The sequence below is a fragment of the Cibotium barometz genome, chromosome 36 (genome assembly GCF_041138505.1).
Source record: "Cibotium barometz isolate CiBa-2024 chromosome 36, ASM4113850v1, whole genome shotgun sequence".
In the NCBI taxonomy this organism is placed as follows: Eukaryota; Viridiplantae; Streptophyta; class Polypodiopsida; order Cyatheales; family Cibotiaceae; genus Cibotium; species Cibotium barometz.
This window is the reverse complement of record NC_141081.1, coordinates 33805380-33832770: the sequence shown is the minus strand read 5'-3', so window position 1 is coordinate 33832770 and position 27391 is coordinate 33805380. Positions and strand designations below refer to the sequence as shown.

General features: G+C 45.4%; 1 protein-coding gene across 2 annotated transcripts; it reads left to right on the top strand.

Moving 5' to 3' along the window:
• LOC147617838 (putative magnesium transporter NIPA4) lies at positions 1-27391 on the top strand. Of its 2 annotated transcripts, none has more exons than XM_086776097.1 (9): positions 1-429; positions 19631-19687; positions 19790-19880; positions 19977-20137; positions 20317-20444; positions 26072-26209; positions 26321-26413; positions 26497-26620; positions 26734-27391. In XM_086776097.1, the coding sequence occupies exons 1-9, from the start codon at positions 264-266 to the stop codon at positions 26850-26852; spliced, it is 1077 nt and encodes a 358-aa protein (XP_086632223.1). In that variant the 5' UTR covers positions 1-263; the 3' UTR covers positions 26853-27391. The 2 variants fall into 2 exon arrangements, with proteins under 2 accessions (XP_086632223.1, XP_086632224.1); XM_086776098.1 differs by having other exon boundaries at positions 20359-20444; positions 26734-27346.

The window sequence follows — 27391 nt, the reverse complement described above, 5'->3', positions numbered from 1 at the left end:
GATGGATGTTAAGCTAGGGTTTGGGATGTAATTGCTTTTTGGTACATAAATATATATTTATTTTCACAATATGCCCCTCCCTCTTCCTCGGATCAGTCACTTGAAGACGCAGACACGATTAGGCAGTAAGGATCTCGTGGGCGATACTTGGACCTCTATACGCAGAGAAATCTTTGCTTGTGCTGGCGATGGCAGACCAGGGACATGTGATCAATTTAATTTGTTGACACGTGAAATTGGGCACTCAAAAGTCAGTACCAGAGATGGCAGAAGCTTCCAGAGGCGATGCTGCTTCTTCTTCTTTATACATGTCCTCTGACAATGTCAAAGGGCTCATCCTGGCCCTCTCTTCAAGCCTCTTCATTGGCGCCAGTTTCATTGTCAAGAAGAAGGGACTCAAGAAAGCTGGCTCCTCAAATCTCAGGGCAGGTGAGTCTTTAAAAGCCTAACCTTCACATAATCTACAATTTGCTCACTTTCCCTGTGTAAAGCTTTGATCTTGATTACGATCTTGGCCTCAATAATTATATAATCAGTAGAAAGATTGGGCTTGTTGATTACCTAGCTAAAACTCAAATAAGCTTAAACAAAGCGTTTAGTGTCACACCTACCATCTGCGAGGTTAGAATACAGATTCACACGCACGGTTCACGAGAGGGTGACTGTGTCCGTAAACTAAACACACAGAGCTTGCATGCAATAAAACATTTCATGCGAAAACAATTCCACGCATGCAAGTATGCCATGCATAAGAATGTATTGGACAATCTCCCTTTCATTAGCTTGCAACAAGTAGTCATTCTGGGCATAGACATTTCGTCCCCAAGCTAACCAGAATACCATATCGAGGCTCTTGAGAGTGTTGTTGTGAGCATTGCCTAGGTCGGTGAAGTACCCAAATGGAATTGTCACCTAGCCTTGAGCTACTGATAACTACTTTTCTACCCATCTTTTAATACTATGAAGATATCTTGACATTGAAGATATACCTTCTTTTGTGGAACTGAAGGTTTGGTACCTTTCTTGGCATTTACTTGTAATGGTATAGTGACAATTGTTGGTTTTGGCACCATCGATGATGAGGCTTGGATCTTCATGAGAGGGGCTGCCAATAGCAAGGTCACTTGGATGGATTTACCTTTGTCAATTGTAGTGATGGCAATTCACTTGGATGGATTTATCTTTGTCAATTGTAGTGATGACCTTTGGTGTCATCCTCATTGATGATTTAGGATTCTTTTCAAGAGGGCCATTGATGATGAGGTTTTTGTGATAGAAGTCTTTGACTCCTTTGGCGAGGTTGATCGAAGAGGGGATCTTGGAGTAGAAGCTTCATCATGAGGTACTATTGATGTAGAGGGTAGGTCCTTCTTAGCATTGGAGAGGCTATTTTCTTAGACAAAGGGTATATTGATGTTGAAAGTTGTAGATTATTATCCTTGTTGCTAGAGTAAGATTCAATCTACATTGTTGGTATGGACAGGGTGTAAGAAGGGACAAATTCGAGAGTGCCAGGTTGTGAAGCTACAGGTAGAAGCCTATTCTTTTGATGGTGAGGATGGAGTTGAAGGGATAGAAGCCCCTTGAAGAAGGTAAGTTTTCAAGTTGAGGAGGCTAGGAGTAACCTTGTAGCCTTTTGTGCTTAGCATCATATGGATCCTTTAGTGTCTGATCCTCTCTATCATAAAAAAGGGTATCACCATCTCTGTGTTGTGGACCTTCAAGGTGATGCTAATGAAGCATGGTTTAGCATTGGTAGCAATAATCTATTCCCATCCTAGAACTAAGTCTATTTCCGACACAAACTCAATCACAAAGGGCTTGCAATGAAGGGGTTTAATTTGCATGCAGATCATATGTTCAAAGTGCCCAAAACATGGCATATTCATGTCTTGCGTGAAAGAAATCCACTCCAGAATAGGCTTTAGAGCCTTATCTTTTGACACACTCCACTCATGGGGCAATGACACATGGCTAAACTGATGACATCATTGCTTAGTAAAACGTGGCTTAAAGCCCTTGTAGCCATGCACATAACACAAAACACATTGGTGGCTATAAGCCCTTGTTCTCTCTCTCTCTCTCTCACACACACACACACACACACACACACACACACACACACATTAACCTTTAAGAGGTGTTCACACACATGGATGACGATTCCCCAACAAGCCAGCGGGGCATCCCGTTATAAATAATGAGACCATGTGCAGCTCCAAGCTCAAGGGGGGTTCTTGAAATGCTGTCACCTTCTTGTCTTGTGATGATCTCATGAGGTCCAACTCTTGTAGTCAGATGGAGTCATCCGAATCAAATAGAGGAATGTGGCAGCTCTTGGTCTTGGTGTTGAAGTCTCCCAATAGGAGGATGTTACATGCACTGAGGTTGATCGTGGTAACGCACAACAGGGCCTTCTTTATACCTTTATGTGGTGATATCTTTAGCATCCAATTCACAGAGTCGAAATGAAATGATATATTAACATCTCTAAGAGGCCATAATGGCCTATGAAACCAAAACTGAGAGTACATCTGAAGTTGGTGTCTCATCAAAGAGAACGACCAAATGAAACTGAAAAGTACAATAAACTGACTGCCTTATAGTTATAAGAACTGTATAGATGATACTGAGTAGAAAATACTAGAAAATGTATATCAAGTAGATCCATGTATGCTGATCAATTGAAGTGCTGTCCTCTCCTCAGATCAAATATCTTCGCCATGGGGTTGTCTAGAATGGAGAGGTTGTAGAAGCGAGGTAGGCACCTCCGATGCCGAGCAATAATGGCTTTGATCTGGCGATGCTGGGGATGCCGTGGTCAGAATCCTGGTGGGTGTGGCCGACGAGCACGACAGAAGACGACTGCTCTATCAGTGGTGACTCCTTGGGAGTGTGGCTGGTGCCCTGATGGCCCGATGGAGGAGGTATCAGGAGGGGTGTGGGCTGCTGGTGTTGAAGAAATCTGTCAGGATCCTTGTGTAGGTACATCATGGCTCGGTCTCCTATCTGCCAAGAGGGTCTCTCTGTGTCTCCTGAGCTGAAGTAGAAACAATCCCAGGCATCTTTGATCCTCAAATTCCATGACCATGTAACGGCCCAAAACCCTCTCGGAAAAGGCAGTGATATCTGTCAGAATATGCAGCGGAAATGATAACCAAACTTGGGTAGACAAGAGCAAGTAGACTGCAAAAAATAAACAGCACAAGAAACACAGAGAGAGAGGTGTGTAAACTCTCCTCGATACACAAGATCCCGAGAAAACTGAATGAGGAAGTGGTGGGGTCAAGGGGCCTATATATACATCCCTGGGAGGGCAGTCGGCCAGCAGATAAAGTGCCCACGACTGCTGAAAAAGGTCCCACGATTGCATAAATGCAGTCAGCCAGCAGATGAATGCCCACGACTGAGGAAATCCAGTCGGCCAGCAGTCCAGTAGCCCACGACTGATAAACATGCAGTCGGCCACTAGGAAAAATGGGAAAAATACGGGGAGAGTGGAAAAATGATAAAACACCTTATACAGGGCGGGCACACCCACAACAGAGGCCCTGGTGTATGAATATAGACAGGAGATGACTTCTAACACCCCCTCTCAGCTCTTGGCTGTGAAACCAACCCAAGGGAGCTGGAGTGCCGCCTGAGCATAGCCTGAGGTAGAGACTTCGTGAAGAGGTCCGCCGCATTGTCCTCTGTCGAACAATAAAGTAGCAAGATGTCACCAACCAAGATCTTCTCACGTACAAAGTGATACTGTATCTCTATATGCTTGGTCCGGGCATGGAAAACCGGGTTCCGAGCAATAGCTATACAACTCTGGTTATCGCACTGGATGACTGTGGGCTCCCTCTGTGGAAACCCAATCTCGCCTAGCAGCCTCCACGGCCATACAACCTCACAGGCAGCACCACAAGCAGCCCGATACTCTGCCTCTGTCGAAGAAAGGGCAATAGTTGGCTGCCTCTTGCTGCTCCAAGAAACTGCTCCTGAGCCGAGGGTAAAACTGTATCCTGAAGTAGATCTCCTCGTGTTTGGATCTCCTCCCCAATCTGAGTCACTCCAACCTTGGAGCTTGACTCCATTCCCTCCTGTGTAAAAGAGTCCCAGATCCTTCGTACTCTGCAGATACCGCAAGATCCGCAATCCTGCGTCCCAATGAGTCTTCAATGGCGTCTGCTTAAAGGAGCTCAACAGCCCCACGGAGAAGCTCAAGTCCAATCTGGTGTTCAGCAACCAAATCAATGAACCAACCAACTTCCGGTATTGTGAGGCATCAACTGGCTCACAAGGATCTGTAATGGTTAACTTTGTGTTCGGGTCCATCGGCGAAGTAATAGGCTTGCAGTTCTCCATCCCAAAGGCCTCAAGCAACTCATGAACATACCGCTGCTGAGAGACGAAAACCCCCCTCTGGGTCTGCCAGATCTCCAATCCCAAAAAGAAGTGGAGTAAGCCTAAGTCGGTCATCTCAAACTCTTTTGACAAGGCAGCCTTCGTCACTCCAATGTGCTCCACATGACCGCCGGTGAGAATGAGATCATCCACATAAAGGATGATAAGCGTGACCATGCCGCGTTCTCGAAAGAGATACAGGTTCGGATCTGCAACCGATCTCTGAAATCCAGTCCGAATAAAGAAGGAATCAATCTTCCTGTTTAAGACCATACAAGGCCTTACGTAACCTGTAAACCATCCCTTCCGATCCTGGAACAATAAAGCCTGGAGGCTGCACAACATACACCTCCTCCTGCAGGTCACCATTAAGGAACACAGATTTTACATCCATCTGATACACGGGCCAACTCTGAGAAGAAGCAAGGGCAAGAACAGTCTGAATCGTGGTCATCCGCGTTGTCGGTGCAAAGGTATCCTCGTAGTCGATGCCTGGCCGCTGAGCATAACCTTTAGCCACAAGCCTGGCTTTGTGTTTGTCCACCGACCCATCAGACGCGTATTTGGTCTTAAAGACCCATTTGACACCAATGACTGACCGCTTCGACGGCCTTGAAACCAACTCCCAAGTATTGTTCTTCTCGATGGCATCAAGCTCCACCTGCATGGCTTTCCTCCAAGTATCCTGTGAAAGGGCTTCCTTTACGGAAGTGGGCTCTTTGTTCCGCATGATACGAGACATCAAGGCATAGTTCACCTGAAGAAGCTCCGCCGTGTTGCTTTTATCTCGAACTCGATGTGATCTTCGAGGGCCGTCCTCTGTGGTCCACTTGGAGGGTAGCTCCGTGACACCTGACTCCCGAAGGGTGTCTAACAACCACCTAGGTACTCGAAGAGATCGTGGAGCCTCTTGTGGTCGCGGGGGCTCAACTCCAGCTGCGGGCTCAATCTCTTGTGATGACTGAGGTGGATCAACTGGAATAAAAGACTGGGAATCATCATCAGACTCCTCTGGATCTCCAAGAAGTGGCGGCTCCTCGGCAGTGGATGCTGGAACATGCTCGTCAAAGACCACACGACAATCTCGTTCCTCTCTGGATCATACAACCTGTATCCCTTGGAAAGAGAGTTATACCCCACAAATACCAGCTTGCGGGACTTGGAGTAAAGCTTCCCCCTCTGCTTCTTCGGAATATGTACATACACGTCACTCCCAAAGACACGGAAGTGCGAGACATCGGGTTTCCTGCCAAAATATGCCTCAAATGAAGTCATATGGGGTACAGAAGTCGTCGGAGAGCGGTTAATGGTATGGACAGCCGTTGCCACAGCCTCACCCCAAAGTGGACGAGGAAGATCACGATGCTCCAGCATGGTCCTCGCCATCTCCACCACAGTCCTGCTCTTTCGTTCAACAACTCCATTCTCCGAAGGCGAACCGGTATTGGCCAATTCCCTTTTGATGCCATGATCTGCACAAAACCTGAAAAATACAGTCGAGGAGAATTCACCTCCTTTGTCAGCCTTGAGAGTCTTGACCTGAAATCCATACTCTTTCTCCACCATCACGTGCCAATCCTTGAACCAAGCAAAAGCCTGGTCCTTCTAGGAAAGAAAGTAGACCCACGTGAATTTGGTACAATCATCAACAAGCAGCATGAAGTAGAGAGATCCTCCCAAGGATGGTATCTGCTGTGGTCCACACAAGTCAGTGTGAATCAACTCCAATGGTTTCGAAGCCCGCCTGGAAGCCTGCTTCGGAAAGGATTCCCTGTGCTGCTTACCATGTATGCAAGAACTGCAACGTCCTTGCCTACTACCAACATCTGGCAAGCCAACCACCATCTGGTCTCGGAAGGCGCGCCTCAAACATCCATATTTAAGTGGCCAAAACGAAAGTGCCACAAATCTCCGACCTGAGAACCTGTCAGTGAGGAGAGTGCAGAGAGCTTGTAGATGCCATTCTCCACATCGCCTTTCCAAACAACTTTGCCAGTCTCACGGCCCCTTAGAGCAACTGAATGCTCCTCAAATTGCACCCGAAAGCCAGTCTTCCATACCTCATGCACTGACATAAGATGAAAACCCAGAGCAAGGACATAAAGAACATGGGAAGCATGCTTGCTCCCCTTGCCGTCGGGAATAATCTCCATCCGGCCCTCACTATGTATCGGAATAGTGGAGTTATCGCCAATATAGATACGACCTGACTGCCGTTTCAGATCCAGAAAGAAGTCACGGGATGGAGTCATGTGCCTGGAAGCACCACTGTCGAGAATCCATTCCCGAGTACCCTTCGCGGTGAAGCCAACTGCCTCCTCGCTCGAAGATGATGAAGCATCGGAGTCCACTATCTCTAAGTGCACAAATGCCGGAGTCTTCGCAGCTGAGGCTGAGGAATCAGCACTCTTCCCTGTCCGCTTAGGGCACTTTCTCCAGTAGTGGCCTTTCTCGCCACAATCATTACAAGATCTTTCGGCCTTCAGCTTCTCTCGTTCTGGATCAGGCTTCTCCTCAGAAGACTTCTCCAGTGAAGCCTTCCCTTTGCCCTTGTTGGTATTCGGCCTTTCGACCGTTGGCCAGTTAAGGCCTCCGAACCTCCGCCGTGATGAGGGTTCGTGAGACCATTGGCACAAGTTCCTCCCAAGTAATGGTGCTGAGCCTGCCACTCGTGATCAACGAGGAATAGAAAGCAGAATACTGACCAGGCAAGTGGGAAAGCAAAGTGATGGCCATATCTTGAGATGATATCTCTTTCCCAGCTTGTAGGACTTCCTGCTGAAGGGCCTGCAGCTTGTTAATGTGTTCCCGCATTGTCGAAGACTTTGCAGGGTTCATAACCCGCATCTGCACTTCCAAGGAGATCCGTTTCATGGGTGACACCCTGTTATACAAAGAAGCCAAGTGCTCCCATATGTCTCTCGCCAACGTCATGTGCTTCACATGATTGATCACTTGTGGTGTGCAATTGAGGAAAATAAACGACCGGACCCTGGCGTTGACACGATCCCACATGTGTGCCTGTGCCTCTCGGTCCTTCCTCGTCGATAATAACTCCCCTTCCTCAGCTTCCGGCCGTGGCACCCCGATGATAATAAAATCAGCAAGGTCATATGACTCCAGAACCGACTCCATCATGACCTTCCAGATGCCGTAATTGGACGCGTCCAACTGACGATCCACTGGGAACGTGGGGAGAGTCGGAATCTTCACGTGCTTCTCAGCCATCTCTAGTAAATCTGCCATCGCGGAGAGTAACCTGAAAAGGGTGCGTGGGTGGGGAAAAAAAATCTGAAAACCTGCAAGTGGCTGTCCAGCACCTTTGCCCGCCTTCCTCTTGCACCTTCTCTTCCCGTTCAGCCCAAAACAGTCCACCAATCAGCAGCCTTACGCGCCCCCTCTTGCTCAAAAAAAGGCCCAAAATCTGTCTAGAGCCTAGGGCTCTGATACCATGTCAGAATATGCAGCGGAAATGATAACCAAACTTGGGTAGACAAGAGCAAGTAGACTGCAAAAAATAAACAGCACAAGAAACACAGAGAGATAGGTGTGTAAACTCTTCTCTATACACAAGATCCCAAGAAAATTGAATGAGGAAGTGGTGGGGGCAAGGGGCCTATATATACATCCCTGGGAGGGCAGTCGGCCAGCAGATAAAGTGCCCACGACTGCTGAAAAAGGTCCCACGACTGCATAAATGCAGTCGGCCAGCAGATGAATGCCCACGACTGAGGAAATCCAGTCGTCCAGCAGCCCAGTAGCCCACGATTGATAAACATGCAGTCGGCCACTAGGAAAAATGGGAAAAAATAGGGAAAAATACGCGGAGTGTGGAAAAATGATAAAACACCTTATACAGGGCGGGCACACCCACAACAGAGGCCCTGGTGTATGAATATAGACTAGAGATGACTTCTAACAATATCTCCCTCGGATCTCATAATAGGTGTAATATGCGGAAGCTTCGGAGAAGGATCGGTACTTCAAAACTCAGAAATCAGCACTCTTTTGGCGACGGAATTAACGCACAAACTGAAAGGAGATGTGCAGAAAAAAAGAGAGAGAAAGGGGAGATGGAGAGGACACAGTATTGGGTCCCAATTACCCTCTGTAGGGCCCCCACCACGGATGGTGTATTTGCTTTATTAGAATGATGTAAATCTGAAAACAAATACAGAAACTTGACCTTTTCTTGGCTGGAAAACCTGCCCTTGACCTTCAGTCCTTCACCCCTTTGCGTTAGCAACCTCTTGGCTGTCCTGGCCCTTGTTTGCTTGATGCACTTGGTGAATTGTGAGATGAATGATGGGATTATGGCCTCCCCTATTTATACTCCTCCTCAGGAGCAGTCGGCCAGCTGAAAAACAGTCCATGTCCCACGACTGAGTAAATTCAGCATTAAATGCTCAAATAAATCCTAATAAATTCTGCATAAATTTCCTAGCAAGCTGGGGAGGTAGGCGCTTGCTTCTAGAAGGCTGGGCATAGCCTTTGCCCACAATCTATGGGCTGGGCAGCCTGTATGGGCTGCCCCATACTTGCCCTACAGCCCTATGAAGGCTGTAACCTCCTGAAAATAGCCTTATTCTTGCCTTAGGTCTGTACTACAGCCCTTCCATGGCTGGTGGGTCCAGCCTGAGCCTTATTGGCCCACATGGGGATGGTTTCACACCATTCCCATGCCCACACTCAGATCCGGGGTAGCCCTATGGGCTGGCCCCTTGTCCTAAACCTAATCTACTCAGTGATCTGGCATCCGGTACCAAACCAGATACACAGAACCACTGACATCATTCTAGAGGGAGACACACAGCTCGGACTGGCATTGTTTCATGTGCAGGACAGTGCACACCTGACCTTGGACTCATGTGCAGGACAATGCACACCTGACCTTGGACGACTGAGATGGATCTGTCATGGCCCTGTGAAAATGGAACAGTACAAGTGTGGGCATGGTGGTTGCAGAGGCAGAATATTTTATGATTCACATGGGGGGTGCCTGGAGAGAGTTTAAGATGTGTGGACATCCCTAGGTGTGAAGGGGGGAACTAGAAACATTAAACTTTAATGTTTATTAGTGGCCCTAGGGACTTATTAAAGTTTGGGGCCCTAGGGATTATTTTGGGGAAGAGGACCACTTTTGGAGTGTTTCTCTCTCTCCTCTCTCTCTCTCTTCCCTTTTGGGAGTCGTGGAGCAAAAGTGAGAGTTCTAGCGTGGAAAAGCAGAGGAAACTGAGGCGGCTGCTGTATCTGTGCTGTAGCTGTTGTTTTCTGCAAGCTGTGAGCTGTAACAGGCCGTACAACCCTGTACGACTGCAGGTGCTGCTGAGGACAGAGAAGCGCAGGGCTGTGGGACTGATACAGGCGCCTGCAACTGCTGAATACAGGCTGTACAGTGCTGTACGACTGCAAGTACAGCTCTGTACCTTCTGCAGGTACACTGTACGGCCAGTTCTAGGGCAGGTACAAGAGCTGGGCAACACTGTTGCAGTCAGCGCAAGTGACCAGCAGCAAAATCCAGCAGGCGGCTACTTCAGGTTCACTACAGAAAAAGCCCGTACCGTCAAGTACAAGCAAGTACCGTCAAGTATAGGCAAGTACAATCAAGTACAGTGCTGTTTTTCAGATCTGTACTCTCAAGGACAGCATAAGAGTGAACATCAGCAGGAGGGTACAGGCAAGTACAAGCACATGTGTGAAGCAGGGTTGTGGATACAAGTGTCTGCAAGTACAGATTGGTGCTGTTGCTTCCTCCAGTGCTGTTTCACGAGCTGAATTTGGTAAGCTCCGTTTCTGTTCATCTATCTCTCTTTCTACTGCTTGATGTCTGTTGTTGCAGATATGAGTTATCTGGCCCCTTGTGAGAGGACGGGTATGGCAGATTGACAAGGGTTGAGATAGAGTTTGGACAGCACATGTATGTTTGAGCTGAGATGATGTATCATGCACTTGAGTTATGCCAGATGTATGTCCATGGTTGGCCTGCTTAGTGATCTTGGTTGATCAGAGGGAGGCACATTGTGTTATTTGGAGACACAGATCTGTGTGCATAGATCCTCTGTGCTAAGAAGGATTTGTGGGCCATCAGATTGGATATACAGGTGTAAACTCTTGGCTGATCTTTGTGTTGTACTCAGCAATGCCGGATAGTCTTCGAAAAATTTTGTGTCGAGCCATACCGCTTCATGAGTTCCTTGGTCTTGAAACTTCATGAGAAACTGTCGTAGTCTTCGGCCTGAGCCATGCTTGAAACGGTGCAGAAGGATCTGTTCTGGAACCATTACTTCTGCAGCCTGCTTCATCAATAATGTCTGGTTCCGCTTCGTCTTCGACCTCTGAAGGGGGTGGACCTGCATATGGCTTTAACCAACTGACATGAAATACATCGTGCATAGTCCAACTCGGAGGTAGCTTTAACTGCATAGACATCTCAATAATCTTTTTCCGGATGGGAAATGGTCCGAAGCTCCTGAAAGACAACTTTGGGCATCGCTTGCCCACCTGCTTCAATCTTTGCTTCATAATCCGAAGATACACCCAATCCCCTTCCAAAAACTTCATGTCCCTTCGGTCTTTATTGGCTTGTCGAGTGTAGGTCTCTTGCGCTTTAGCCAATCTGTCTTTAACGGACTCTAGGATCTCCTGGTAAGAGTCCGTCACTCTGTTCGCCTCCGGTACTGAAGACGAAGTCCTGGTTAACGACGACTGGAAAGGCCTTCCAAACGCTGCTTCATATGGAGTCTTGCCAATAGCTGAAGAAAAAGAGTCATTCAAAACAGCTTGAACTAAAGGCAAAAACGATTCCCACTTACCTTGCTGATCGTGGACATAACACTTCAGCACATCAAAGGCCAACTGGTTGTATATTTCTGTCTGGTCATCTGTCTGTGGGTGGAATGCACTGGAAAAATTCAACTTAGTACCAAAATTTTCAAACAATGCCCTCCAAAAATGATTGGTAAACTTGGCATCTCGGTCTGACACTATGGTCCTAGAAATCCCGCCAATCGGGTACCAATGCCGAATGAATAGCTGGGCAACATCCTCGGCGGTCACATTGGCCCTGCAAGGGATAAGCATAACAAATTTGCTGAACCTATCAACAATAGTTAAACACTGCGTATTACGCTTACTCGGACTGGGAGGCAGATTTGTGACAAAGTCCATCGAAATGTCCTGGAAAGGACCCTCTGGAATTGGCAAGGGCTGTAACAACCCTATCTTCTTTCCACGAGGAGCTTTCACCTTTTGACAAATGTCACAGCGTTGTACATATGTAAACACATCACGCCTCATCTTTGGCCAATAGTATTGCCGTTCTAATTTCTCCAGAGTCGAATTCATGCCCCTATGACCACCTGTAATGGCGTCATGGGCATCATGGAGAAGAGCTACCCGGAATGACTTCATGACACATAGTCGGCCTTTGTAGAAAAGCCAACCATCGCGTATCAGAAAATGGCATGGTCCTGTGGCATCCAATGCCTGTTCCCACTGTGTACCGAATTCCTCGGAATCCGCGTACATGTGCTTCATGTCTTCTAGTCCTGTACCAACAAGGTCAAGTCTAGTGGGCTGAATCGCAGATACTTGTCCCTTCCTGCTCAAAGCATCGGCCACTGGATTGGCCTTTCCTGGAAGGTACTCAATCATACCACCGAACTGCTGGAATATCTGACTCCAGCGGTGTTGTCGATCACTCCACTGTGCACTTGGCATCGTCTGAATCCAGCGCAATGCCTGATGGTCAGTGCGAACCTCGAAGTCACGGCCATACAGGAAATGTTTCCAATGTTTCAAGGCTTGTATAAATGCTAGGAGTTCACGATCATAGACTGAGTAGTTCTTTTCGGCGGGCAGTAACTTACGAGACATGTAAGCTACCGGATGACCATTTTGTTGCAATACACCTCCAATTGCGATGTTACTCGCATCGGTGATCACTTGAAATGGTTCGTCCCACGAGGCAAGGGCTAAACAAGGCGCTTCTGATAAAGCCACCTTGAGGTTCTTGAGGAGTCCAATTGTTTTCACGCAATTTGATCCATATCTCAGAAAAATCTGGATCTGCTTCATAAGTTTCTTTCTTGCCATCATAATTCTGAAATGAAAAAGCTTTACGACTGATTTTAGAATCTTTCCGTGAATTTTGTGCTTGAAGTGTAGCATTGACAGCTCTTTGGATGATGTCGTCTTCGTCATCATAAGATGGCAAAGAGTCACGCTTACGTCTTCGACTCATGAGCTGTCGCTCCAATTCTATTCGCATCTCTCTCTCTTCTACAATTTGTTGTTGTAGAGATTGGAGTTGCTCTTGAATTGAAGGTAAAATAGGAAAATTTACCATAGTGCTCATGTAAACAATGTAAATAAGTAAAATTGATATTATTTGATGTATGTAAATAAAGCAAATGATTGTACTTATCTCAATTCTCCTACAATTTGATTGTACTTATCTCAATTTTCCTACAATTCGATTTGTGTTGAAACTGAACAAAGACTTTGGTTCAATGGTTGGGTCGAATTCTCTTCGTTTCGCACAAGTCCCGAGCAATTCCGAGTGATTTAGGAGACTTGGGCTAGTCGAAATGCTGAAGAAATAATTTTCTGCACCTTGAACACTACTCAAACAATTCTGAAAACTTGACCAAACCTCTGTAATAATTTCTGAGAATTTTTAGAATTTTTTCAGAAATTATTTTGGAATTTTTTGGCATTTATTTGGCCTTTTTAAGCCTCTTTGAGCCTTGAAAAATCAATTTTCTGCACCCAAAAATTTAAAAATTGCAATTCTTTAGAATTTCCCTTGAAATAGGAAAATAGGTAGTGTGAAAGCTCCAAAAGTTGATGTGACATGCATTGGACTTGGGAAAAGTAGAATTGGGTTAAGTTAAGGATTTGGCTTAATTGAGATTAAGTAATTAGTAGCTTAATTGATTTTTGTGGTCTTCTTCTCACGTTTCTTCGCCCGTGAGGTTGCAAATCGGTGCCTCAAATTTGCTTGATTTTATTTATTTTTCATAGCCAAAAACCTCATGTGATTTGCTAAGTTTTTGCAAAGGTTCAAGGTAGAAGCAACCTATAATGGACGGACTGCATGCTGCTATGGAGAATCCATCTATATGGTTGGATTTGAAATTCATGAAGCTTTGAGCAATACCACTTTTTGATGAAGAAGAATGGTTTTGGGAAGAGGTAAGTGGGTTTGAGAAGTAGAGCTAGTTTGAGAATTTGAATTTTTTTGGTTAAAGACCACAAACCCTTATTTTGCCCACCGGTTAAAAGCTTGCAACTTTCTTGAGAGTTGTGTTGATGAAGACCTTTCCCGCCTTTCCACAAATCTCCTAGCCCAAGCTCTGATACCACTGAAAACAGAATCGTTCTCTCGGATAGCTTGTGGAACAGTTGAGAAATTCAACACATAAATTCAACCATGAAAACACATGCTTTGCAGGTTTCAACAAAATCAAATAAATTGAACAAAAGCATAGCAAACATAATACTTAGCTCCAAGACAAACATGCTGGGTGCAATCTCTTCCTCCCCCCCTTGTGTGTGGCCTTCCCCACACAAGAGTATTTTTATTAGCTTTCCACCAAAAATAGGCCATAGCTCCCAAAAATATACAAAGTGTGCTTTTAGAGAGCACGACACTCTTCCACAACAAAAATAGAGTGTCCCAAAAATTGGGGCTAGGGTAAAGCCTTTAGGCTTTAATAAATTCAACATTATAAATGTATTTTTTTCAATGTATCAAAATGGAAAAATCAACTACTAAGGTTACAAGCTACGCTTGTAAAAATAAATATGATGCGCATAAGAAACATTCTCCTCGACATTATTCATCAATCCTCGTAATCTTCATCACCTGAAAATATAAGCCCAATTAATAATTAAATTAATCCCACAAATATTAAACAGGCACAAATTATCACCAACTCATGACTACCAGGCGTAAGTACCCCAGGAATCACCCTGCGATACAAACCTAACTGAAATAATCATAGACGGCCCCAAGCATACGTCATATACCGCACGTATTAATATTTATAGTGGTGTCACCCACGATATTAACGTAGCCGGCATGACGCAAGAGTAACCTAGGCGTCCCCAAATTACTCAAGAGAAGAAAATAATATTCTTAAAGAGGACTTAAAATATATTCTCATGACAGCGCTTGTCTCAGGAGATGATCCATTCCAGGTAATCATCGATGGAGTAACATCGCCATTGGAGGTGTTTTACACTAGAATTGTCATCTAGTTGCTTACATGTCTTGTAAGTTGATCCATGCACGAGAAGAAATACTCGGTATATGATCGAGAACTTCTTGCTGTGATCTAGGCTGTGAAACATCCTAAATGGGTGTGACTTTGGGATTCACACTGATTATCAGGCATTGCGGTGGCTTCAGACGATGCCAGGTTCGCAATGGAGTGATCGGCGGTAGCATTCCTAGAGCCAGATTTTCCAACAATTTGTTGGCATGATTGAGCACCTTCCAGGAAAGGCCAATTGAGTGGTTGTTGATGCATTGAGCAGGAAAGGGACCGTTTTCTACATCCAACCCACACGGATGGATCTTGTTGGTATAGGACTAGATGAGATGAAGCATAAGTACATGGATTCTGATGAATTCCAGCAAGTTTGTTATGCTTATTCCTTGCAGGGCTAATGTTACTGCCGAAGATGGTGCAAAGCAGTTTATCCGGCATTTGGTATCCAATTGGTGGCATATCTAGGACCATTATATTAGATCGCGATGCCAAGTTTACCCCTCATTTTTGGAGGGCATTGTTTGATAATTTTGGTACTAAGTTGAATTTTTCATCTATTCATAGACGAATGGCCAAACAGAGATTCACAATCAATTGGCATTCGATGTGCTGAAGTGTTATGTCTATGATCAACAAGGTAAGTGGGAACAATATTTGTCTTTGGTTTAACCTATACTGAATGACTTCTCTTCCTTAGCTATTGGCAAGACTTCTTATGAGGTGGCATTTGGAAGGCCATTCCAATCATAATTGTACAGGTTTAGTGCTTGACGCTAGTCGATTGATGGAGTCTTACCAATCTGTGAAGGACAAGTTGGCCATAGCATAGGAGGCCTATTCGTTGCAGGCCAACAAGGACAGAAGGGATGTGAAATTCTTCTAAGGGGATTGACTATATCTCAAGATTATGAAACAAAGGTTGAAGTAGGTGGGCAAGCGATGCCCAAAGTAGTTGTTTCAAAGTTTTGGACCTTTTCCTAGTTTGAAGAAGTTCAACGAGGTGTCCATGAAGTTGAAGTTACCTTCTGGCTGGTTTCATGCCGTTTGGTTGAAGCACTATGCTCTGGACCTCCTCCCACAGATGTCCAAGATGAACCGGAACCTGATATCGTTGACGAAGCTGAAGTGAAGGTTCTAGAATAGATCCTTTTGCACTGTTTTAAGCATGGCTCTGCCTGTAAAGAGCGAGAGTTCCTCACGAAGGTGTGGTGCTGAGGGATGCATGAAGCAGTTTGGCATGACAAGAACTTCTTTGAAGATTATCCGGCATGATTGATGGACTATTTGGAGGCTGTGTAGTTTCCGTCAAGTTAAGCAAAGGGGGATGTCATGTGCTGTCACGTGCACACGTCAATCCGGTGCCATGTAGACATGACTATTCCTTACAGTCGCCTTAAGGGCAAAGTTAGAGGTCATATATGGGCAGTTTGGAGCCAATTTGGTGGCCCTATAGGTGCCCGGAGGTGCCCAGGACATGTACCAATGGTTGGGACATATTATGGACACAATATGAAGACATTTTATGACAGTTTTGATGACTTTTTATGGCCTGAAAAGTGAAAACCGACCTGATTACGACTTGCTATCACTTTCCTATATAAAGGCAATATAAAGGCAAGTCATGGATCATTCATAATCATTTAGAGACAGAGACTGCAGAGCCAAGACCAAGGACATGCAGTCTAGCAGTTTGGATCAGCCAAGTACATCTCCAAATCAGCGTTTTCCATTAATGCACAGTGGAGAACTGTAAGCATAAGTTCATTCATAGCATTCAGAGTCTAGATCTACATTGGATCTATGACAATCATTGTAATTACTCATTCATTCAGTAATATATAGTAGGAGTAGGTTAGGTAAAGAGTCTCTCTCTTCTCCTTCTCTTTACTCTATGTCATGAGCGTTAATCTTTATTGCTTTGCGTTAATCATCATTTAAGCACGCTTCTGCATAGTAGTCATGTTACATGTGCATCCCGCACTTAGATGCCACGTGGACATGTGTACATTAGGTGCAGGTCTTAGAGTGGTAACTGGCCCTTTGTAAGTCCTTATCTAGGACAGGTCAGCTACTACAGATCCTCTACAGAGGGTCATGGTGAGGTGTGCATGTCCCACACACGAGGTCAGTGCATGTCCTGCACATCTGTGTAACCCTTTGGAATGAAGTAGAGGTGACCGGACAGTTATTAGGCTACCAGATGCATGGGCACCAGTCTAGGTTTAGGAGATAGGCTTTGAATAGTCTGTTTGATGGACAACCATGTAGGGCTTGTCCAAGAGCCACCAAAGAGCCCATGGCTATTGGGGCTAGCTATAGGCCAAGCCCGAGGCCATAGGACAGCTTTATAAAGAACATTGGGACCTTGTTGACCAGCAGCAAAGGCTGCCCAAGTTCACACGTGTGAATCGAAATCATTAAATGCTGTTGTTCCCTAGTATTGAGCAGGCATGCAACAACACAAAAAACCGACTAGCATATGAGGTGCCTATGTATGGGATGATTAGTCTTTCGCATCATTCATCTCATATTCTCTACAAGAGCCATAGTCCAAGGGCCGAGACAGCCAAGGAGGAGCTAAAGGCAAAGTGGAAAGTGTAGATCAAGGGGTCGTCTTCAGGCGGTAAGCAATCTCAGCCAAGTGAAGGTAACCAAGTGCTCTCTCTCTTGCTCTCTCTCTCTCTCTCTCTCTCCCCCTCTATTTCTGCCTGTATTGTTCTCTCTCTCTCTCTCTCTCTCTCTCTCTCTCTCTCTCTCACACACACACACACACACACACACACACACATATAATTACCTCTCTCTCTCTCTCTTCTCCTTGCAGCCATGGAGCAGCACGATCCACCATAGCCCTTATTACACAATTGGTATCAGAGCAAGGTGAGGCTGCCGCCTACTTCAAACGCCCTCGAACTCCATCATCACCTTAGCTCCACCTTAGCGAGCGGTTACTCCCCAGCTGGCTTATAAGTTCACCAATTGCTAACCGCACTGCTCAAGAACCTGACCACAATGCCTCTGCTGCCCGTCAGTTGTCCTCCTGCTTTTCCTTGCACTGACTGTTGGTTAGCGCCGCCTCTTGAGTGGTCGCACCGTTTTTCACCTGCTATCTCTCGTTACCTGGTGTGTCAAAGCTATTACGGCTTTGATGAGCCTAAGCCTTATAGTAAGGCTTAAAAAAACTTTATTAAAAGGCTTTGCAGCCTTCGAACACAGCTGCCATCCGCCTCTCTTGTACGTTCGCCCAGCATCATCATCACCATCAACATCCCGGCCATGTCAGCAGGCACCAACGCCGTGTCCGAGGTGAATCTTCTCCTTTTGCTGCCCAACTATCACAAATTTGGGGTTTTCATGAAATTCAGTGCATGTACTGCAAGAGAATGGGGCATAAGGAGGCCAACTGCTTCAAAAAGCTGGAGAAAGAGCAAGAGAAACACCTCGCAAATCTTGCTACTAAAGATGAAGAGGAACCTGTTGAAGAGGAGAACATATTTGCATCAACGGCCCAAGTCTCTGTCGATGAGGTAGACGATGAGTGGGCATTCTAGCTGCCTTTATGTATATGTGTGTCAATGAGGGTTCTTTGCCTTGGGTAGTCCCCCTAAAATCTGATTGTGTTGGGGAGCATGATCCACGATAGCCTTGATTACACAAGTTGGGGAATTTGGAGGAAGCAAAGTTGAGGAGTTTCTCAGGGGGTTGAATATCAACTTCAGGTTTACTGTATGGAATTTCGAGCCTCAATCTTATGATCGGGCTTTGACTTTAGCTCAGAGTCAGGAGATGATGCTGAATAGAGGCAAGCCCAGACATTAACCCTAACTTGGGTTAGTCCACGTCCCTAGCCCTAAACCTACGTGTGTTGGGACGTAAAAATCCCCCCTGCCCCGTTCTCCTCCTTTACCCCTCGTGGAGTGTTTACTTTACTGATAAGAGAATGGAGTTAAAGCGGATGAAAATTACTGTTTATCTTACGTTTCCGTGGTGCATTTTACAAATCATGAACCCTTTCAGATTTCTATTGCCTCCATCCAGTTCCGTGACACTTTTGTTTGTTTACGTCCGCTGTGAAGGGGTGGCAAACTGTTGATAACCAGCATCTGCCTTGTCGCTATTGCTGAAGGCACCAAATGCGAGGAGAAGATTTTAAAGAAACTTTGTCACAAAAATGGGGTATGAAGCATAGCTTGAAAGGTGGTAGGATCAACTTCCACCAACAATAATATTTTCCTTAGTTGATTGCTGGAGACAACCCCCCTTTGAATTATAAGCATGCTACTGTGGTGCTTTCTGAGTAGGGAATGTAAGATTCTCTCGAAGAACCAGATTTGCTTTGATTGATTGATTCTATGCCTTGTGGTCTGGTTGACGTGGTATTTTTGCAGTGTCTTTGTGTGATACAATTGACGCATTGAGAAATGAAAGGCACCCAGCCCATGCACTTCTGGTCCCTAGTGTGAAATGCACTGTGCTTGCATGGCATTTAAAAGCACCATTTGCGTTTCCATTAAAGGATTTGTTTTTTTGCACATGAACTATGTATGAATTCTAGTAAATAATTAGATTTTGTGAGGCATTACAATCTTCAAGGTTTTCCAACCCTATCATGTGGGGTCCTACTCTTGTATTGTCATTAGGTCCCAAAATGTGGTGCTTGTATGAGAGATTCAAAATTCACTTTCTTTGAATCAGATGAATAGTAATGTGCAAGGGTGATACAATCGTGCTTTGAGCACTACACCTATTAGATCATTTGATTTTCAAGATAGGATGAAGTTCTAACAGGTTCCTCGTGCACTTATTATGCTGGCTAATTTTTAATACTGGTCATTCAATTGTGCGTCAATTAAAAGAAGAATTTTATTGCAAGAGGTCCCTGTTTTGTAGTGGTGTAAGGGTTTTGTCTAGTGCATGCTCTATCTATAAGTCTAGCTTGCTTACACACGTCTTTGTGACAGGACTTGGAGGGTACTCTTACCTGTACGAACCACTTTGGTGGGCGGGCATGACAACCAGTATGCATTTAGACCTTCTCGTGTTGTCCAGAGTGGACTCTTGTGTTCTGCCAAGTTGGTATTAGGTCTATAATTACTTACTGAAGGGTTTTGATGTCGCAGTGATTGTTGGAGAGATTGCAAACTTTGTTGCATATGCATTTTCTCCAGCTATTCTTGTCACCCCTCTTGGCGCTTTGAGCATTATTGTGAGGTACAATGCAGGCATTGGATCAACTGCTTAATGTATGTGTTATCATAAACTTTGGATTAATATGGAATGATGGATGTTGGACTTGCACTTTTGCAGTGCAGTGCTTGCACATATAATGCTGAAGGAGAGATTGCATATATTGGGGATACTAGGTTGCATTCTCTGTGTGGTTGGCTCAACCTCCATTGTCCTACATGCACCTCCAGAGCGTGAGATACTGTCTGTAAAGGAAGTGTGGACACTTGCAACTGAACCTGGTGTGCTTCATGTAGATATTTATCACATGCACATTGCAAACACATGCACGCACATCACCCTCCCAAGCACGCACGCATGCTTGCTAGTTTTGCTTTGTCAAAGTGTAGGATTCTCTAAACTTTTTACTCTGGATCTGCTTGAAAGCTTTTATAACTTCGTGGTTTCCAAATATTGGCAGCATTTTTGATGTATTCAGTTGCCGTGGTGGCATTGGCTTTAGTCTTAGTTTTTCACTATGTACCTCTCTACGGCAACACGCATGTGATGGTATACATTGGCATCTGCTCCTCAATGGGTTCTCTCTCGGTACTGATGCTTCTCCTCTTGTACTTTGTTTTTAGTTCAACTTTTTCCCTCCATTTCTCACTTGAATTGGAGACGCCTACTCGAGAGATTTTAAATTTTATTTGTACTGTTGGTGACCATGGTCTGGTTTATAGCTTGTAGCATAAGCATTAGTGCACACTATTCCACCTTCAGGTCTATCTAGTCTCCTCAAAAAATCCAATCCACATGATTACATGCCTTTTGAAAGTCAAGCAAATGCCAAGGGTGGATTGCTTTTCCTCGCTTATCCGATTGGTACTTTTAGAGTATGCTGCAGCCTGCTATCCTGCATGAACACCATGTGAGTGTCATTGAGGTTAACAAATCTTCACCTTGACGAACCTTGGAGGTTCCTTAGTCATGCTTCTACCATATTGAGTTGCCACTATTGTTACTGGAAATGGCTGAAATGGCACCATCAAACTGCAAACATACAATAACTGCTATTTTTTGGTCAAAAGATGATTATGTATATTGGAATCTCATATTTAAACTTCGGATCTGATTGTGCATGATGTGCAATTGCGTACAAAAGGTTACTGAGGCTGGTTCTGCTTTTCTTCACATGAGCATGCACTAACACTCATGAGAACTGGCTTCTGAAGATGGCTGATGCTTAGATTTGCTGCTTGGGGATCTGGCTCAGGCACCACTTGTCCTCATCTGGTCCTTTGCTATGAATGACCCTCAACCTGCCCTTATTTGGTGGCTAGAGGACTAGTCGACCACTTGCCAGCTAGGCCAACTGACCATGACCACAAAAAGATGTGCCAAAACTATCCACACCTGTCCTGACCATGGGTGCCTGGCTGCCCACAACATTTTCTTTTTGGTCTCAACACGCCTTCGGTACTTGCCCAGCAGGCGGCTGGAAGTGAAAAGCATGTCCGTGTGCAACTCTGCTTGGGCATGCAACCATATGTAACATGTGGAAGCTTATGGATCTACTTGTTAGTCTGCAAATAGTAGAACACTTCTTCACTTCAATGTAAGAGACAGAGTTAGAGAAGATCCTGCACAGTACACAAGATAGGGTCACAATAACCCACTGGAGGGCCCCCACCACGGTTGGTGTATTTGCTTTATTGCTGCATTTTCTGCAATAAGTACAATTGGGCTGAATCTGCCCTTGAACTGGACTGGACTGATCTGTGCGTTTTCTTCTGTAGGAGCACGCCACTTAACCTCACACCGGCTGCCTGTAAGGTTTCTGAATGTGGCCACCTTCTATGAATGCGTGCATTTGTCTCCACTTGATGCCCTTTGAGTGCTAGGAGGCTAGGCTAAAGCAAGAGTATGAGCTGGAGTTAGATGGCGGTGCCCCTCCTTATATATGGGCTTGGAGGGCTGGTCTTCTGGCTGATCTGCCCCTTGGACCAGTCGTGGCCCAAAAAAACCCTAAACAGATTCATATATGGGCACCCTCCCTCGGACACTTGCTGGGCACTTGGGTGCTTGTTTAGGCTGCTGATACGGCTGTCCACAGCCCTTCTTGTGGCCTTCATAGCCTATTGGCTGTTGCTAGTACCCAGGGTGAAGGAATTCACACACAGCTCAAACTTGTCCTAGACTTTAGATACTGATTGGGGGAAGTTCTAACACCTTGTACTTTATTGCATTGCAACTTTCTAGGAGTGTCGGATGTCCTTGTCAGCACATACAGAGATGATGGGATTTTGAGAGCTACCGGGACCACCTTGAATGATGATCGCCCTCAGAACATAAATCACCTGACACCCAAATCACGTGTGCACCACTCAGTGGTGTGACTATGAAATCATGCGTAAATTCCACCTGTGGGAATACCAATCTAGCCCTATGTGCAGCTGACTTAATCTTAAGACTCATACCTGCAGGAATACCAATCTAGCACTATGTGTAGCTGACTTAATCTGAAGACTCATACCTGTGCCAAAATTGGCGGTTGTCTTATCTTTTCTAAACGGACTTGCCGGCAACTTGCTTAGAAAAATGACATCCTTTGTACTTTTGTAGTCAAATGAGACTACAACTGGATGGCCTTGGAGGTTATGACACTTGAATAACTCACCTTCTCTTATTGAAGCCCCCTCCTGCATAGCTTCTGGCTCCTTGGAATCGCCTCCTGCTTAACTTCCAACACCCTACTAAGGATGGTGTTGATGACTGGGTTTGGTGATGGAGAATCAACTGGGGTTGGCTGAGCAAAAACTAGGTTGTGGAAGCTGTGGAGCTACAGTTTGGTGGCTGTAACTTGGGGCATGCTTGCTTGCTATATCCAACTTCAGGGAAAAAAACATCGGTTCTCGAGAGGTACTTCTGTAGTTCATTTTTGGACAAACTGCTCCATGCCATACCTTCCTTTGCAAGCTCAAATGCATCCTGGAAGGTTCTAGGCTGGAAACACCTGGCATTCCATTGAATTTGAGAGTCCAACTCATACAGGAAGGTCCCACACTTTTCAGCATCTGATTTGGGTAGGTGCAAGGCCATCTGGATGACCTTTTTGGAAAACTGGAGCATTGGTTTCCAGTTCTTCCCAACTCGTGGAAGTCCTTCTTGACTGGATCAAGATACTGTGGTGGTAGGAACGGTCGTACCAATCGGGTGGATTTTAGAATTAGGAGGATCAGAACTAGCATGATGAATATCCATCTAAAGCAATATTGGAATGTTTATCATAAATAGCAATTCTAAACTAGCCTAGGGGGAGGCCTGGAGAGAAAAGAGGAGATTTATTAGCCAGGCTTTGATGCCAGTTGTTGGAAATCAGTTATGAGAGTATGCACAAAAGACTACATTGTGAATAAATTGTGCAAGATGTAATAAAACAAAATAAACTTTTTAATTCTTATCAAGGAATGCTGCTTAAGAAGCTTACAAGATGGAATGCTTCCTTGATTCTCTTCACCTACTTATGTCGCGATGGCATGGTTTGCTTGCTTATGTGTCTGCCTGCCTAACTTGAACTTGCAGACAATTCAGAAAAGCATTGTGACATATTATGTTTCCACTTATGCAGAGATAAGATGTATTGGGTGCAAAAAGCACAGAATTTATCAAGGATATATTTCTTATGAACATTTTGCATAAGAAGAGAATGGAGACATGGAACTATCACATGTGGGTATTTGAGAGATCTTTTTTAAAAAGATCCTTCTATTAGTTAATAAAAAACAGCTACGAAGGGCTAGATACAACCTCACCTCCATGCACGGGGCAGAGAGGTGGAGAAAGATGCACTTCTCCTGCGGCTGGCCGCTCTATGAGGTGAAGGCTATCTCATACAGGGCGGGAGGGGGGGCGCGGGGGGGGGGGGGGGGGGGGAGAGATTAACCACACAGGGTGTCTGTAATGCCAAATGGGATCACCATCTCTGGCAGTGAGAAAAGGTCTAGGACGCTAGAGCCTCAAGAAAGATTCCCACCGCTTCCGCGTGTGGTCAAAACCTCCATGCAACTTCCCTCACTGACCACAGAGGGTATGTATGATGTCGAGCCAAATGCTCCTGATGGACTTCGTAGGCGGAGTGTGGGTATCCTTGATGGCTTCGCTGCATCTAGCTCTCCATATGTGCCAGGCTGCAATGCTACTGCAAATCTCCCATCTCTGACATGAGCCTGGTCTCCAGTGGCCACTAGATGGGGTTGTGATTGGTATTGCCGAAATGCGGAGGTGAGAGATCTGAAGGGCTAGCCCCCCACCATCCTCCTCAAAAGCCTTAACAACCTCAGCCTCTGTGGCCCAAGCGATAGTGCCCCACGTAATGATACAGGTCGAGGGCCCGTCCACCATTGTGAAGATGCGGAGAATCCGTTGCCAAACCTGCTGAGCCTTCGTGCAATCCCAAAGACAGTGTCGCTGAGACTCTTGAAGGTGGCCACACCTCGAGCAAGTTGCTGGTAGACCTCCAATGGCCAACCACATGCCTACCGCCAAGCTCCTGTGCCATTAGCCAAAGAAAGAGAGTGATCTTTCGAGGCCAAAAACTGTCCCAGAGCCTCTTCCAAAAATCCGAGAGAAAACACTGGGAGAGGCCTTGTGATTGCCAATGTACTACTGCTGTCGGAGTGCCATCAATCTCTGGCATCTGAATCTTGTTGTCGGAGTGCCATCAATCTCTCGCATCTGAATCTTGCGGCCTAGCCACGCTGTGTATGCAAAAAAGGGGGCATCCAGAGTCTCAGAGAAAACACTGGGAGAGGCCCTGTGATTGCCAATGTACTACAACTGTCGGAGTGCCATCAATCTCTGGCATCTGAATCTTGCGGCCTAGCCATGCTGTGCATGCAAAAAAAGGGGACATCCAGAGTCTCCTCCCAATCAGCAGGATCATGCCAAGTCCACTCTCCCGGGTCCCACTAGAGGCGTGTGAGAGGTCGGCTCTCTTAAATCCCCGCCAGAGTCTCTCCCTGGCCACCTTGGCCGGCGCGGGGTCTCTGTGCCACACACGTGCTTGGAATCCAATTACCCTCACCCTCTGTAAGGTGCAACCATTGAACTCCTCCAAGGGAGGCTCGGATCTCTCTAATCTGCCATGGGGACCAATAGAAAAAGTGAGCAAACCACAACCTCATCCGCTCCATGGACTGCCAATAGAATATCATGCCTAGTAAACACACCCAGCCACTGTGGGGGGGCCCTGGTCTGGGATAGATGTCAGCCATTTCTAAGGAAGAGCAGAGTCGATGTTGAGGCTGAGCCTGTCTCTACCCCAGATCCCTGCCAGGCCTCTCTCCTAAACCTCTGGGGGCAGCTGCCTGTGAGCAAGCCAATCTCCAAGGGACCTGGCAAGTCCTATGCTCAATGCGCCCCATGATATACGAGGTCTCGTATTTGAGAGATCTTACTGTGGCGAGTTGTATATATGTTTTCCAAAGTACACTTTCTCCGTGCATGGATATATAGATGTTCAATCGAAAATTTGGGCATGCTCTTGGTTCCATTATCTAGTAAACTCTAATATACAATTTCCAGGCAGCAAAGAGATTCATGGAAGCTGCTACCAGATGCCCATGGTGGCAACGGTCCTGTCTTCTAGAAGCTTTGCAGCAATGCCTGTATGGGTGTGGTCCTCTACTCAGCCTGCATGGCAGTGAATCCTGTTTGGGTGGTCTGCACGCTCACCTGCAGCCTGCTGGCCATGATGCATCTTCAACAGTAGTGTGCTACGTGCATCAGTTTTAATGGATGGTGTTTCTTAGTAGCCCAGCTGGTGGCCCGGTAGAGAAGGGATTTCACCATCAGATGGATTTGAGGCATGTAGGTGTCAAGCTAGCGCTCTCTGAGCAACAGCTGCAGTGGGGTTCAAACAACTTCAAAATTCATGCCATAGAGTTTGGGGCATTTATTGACAGAATTCAACCCTGAAGTGTGTATTGCAACTATTTGTTGTGCTGTTTTCCTATTTGTAATGCATCACAGTTGCTAGGCTTTTCTATGAAGTAAGCACCCATAACATGAATGGAGAGTGATTAATCCTTTGTTTGAAAGGGGTCTCTCTACAATTTCTTCGACCTCCTATTATGATCGGTGCAAGTTCACATTTCTGCTAATTTTATGGCTCAAAATGATGAACCTGAATTTTGATGCAGGAGAATCTTGATGTTTTTTGTATGCTTTCACAGGTGATGAGTGTCAAAGCTCTGGGCATTGCTCTTAAACTGACCTTTGAGGGAACGAATCAGCTTGTTTATCCCGAAACATGGGTTTTCGCCATAGTAGTGACCTCATGTATTCTGATGCAAATGAACTATCTAAACAAGGTATGCTCTCCTAACAAAAATGCATTCATGGCATCTGACTTATTCTTTCTTTTTCTCAGGGTATAACCACCATTGCTTGGTATTGAAGATATGATCTTTTGCATGTTACAGGCTCTTGATACCTTCAACACTGCAGTGGTGTCACCAATTTATTATGTCATGTTCACGTCCTTGACAATAGTAGCTAGTATCATCATGTTTAAGGTGCATTTGTCATTTTATTCTTATAGCTGCCTTTCTTTTCGTTTTTTTGCTAGTGTTCATGAAACCATGGGTTTTTCACCCAGGATTGGGACCGGCAAAATCCATCACAGATTATAACGGAGATTTGCGGGTTTATCACCATCCTATCAGGCACCTTTTTACTGCATACAACAAAGGATATGGGTGATAACATGACTTCGGGATTGAGTCAGTGTCATCATTCTCTTCATGCCATCCCTAATCATTTTCTTCTAGTTCCCCCTTCCTCTTCAGAATTACATCTTCAATATACTAAAAGCCATTGTTTTTTTCTCTTTCAGATGGCTATACGGGATTGCCCTCACCACATTCCGCCCGGTTTATCATGACCAAACGACCGGAAAGTGATTTGCAAGAAGGGATCCCACTTCGTCGAGTTGAGTCATCCCGGGCACCCTAAGCTGAAATTTTGGTCTTGGGTCATGAAAGCTTGCAACAGTTTCATCAAGTTTTACAATGAAAGTCGAGTTTGCTAACCTCAAAATCCTTAGCAACGGAATGCATGACCAGGTCGCACACATGACAGGTTCCTATGTGCAGAGATTGCATGCATGGTATTGTCTAGTATGATGGATTCGGCTCATATTTTATATTCATAGGAGATGGCAAAGTTTGTGTCTGAATTGAACATGCATCTCCTCAAAGCACAACGGTTTCCTCTTATCACATGTAATCTTATTTACAGCCCCATAGGAAAGTTCAAGGTGTGATCTATTATTTGGAGTCTTACTAGTCAGCTGATGCGTATTGAATTCAAAGTGTGTGCTCGCATGCGTGTGCGCGTGTGAGAAAACATATCAATTTGGATAGGCTTTTCCATTGAAACACTAAGACAAGTTCTTGTGGAAAAGTAACCAAGAGACACCTTTTGAAGAAATAAAGGCTGGCTTCAACAAAGCTTGTAAAGTTTGTGAAAGGGATTTGAAATCTTGTTCCTAA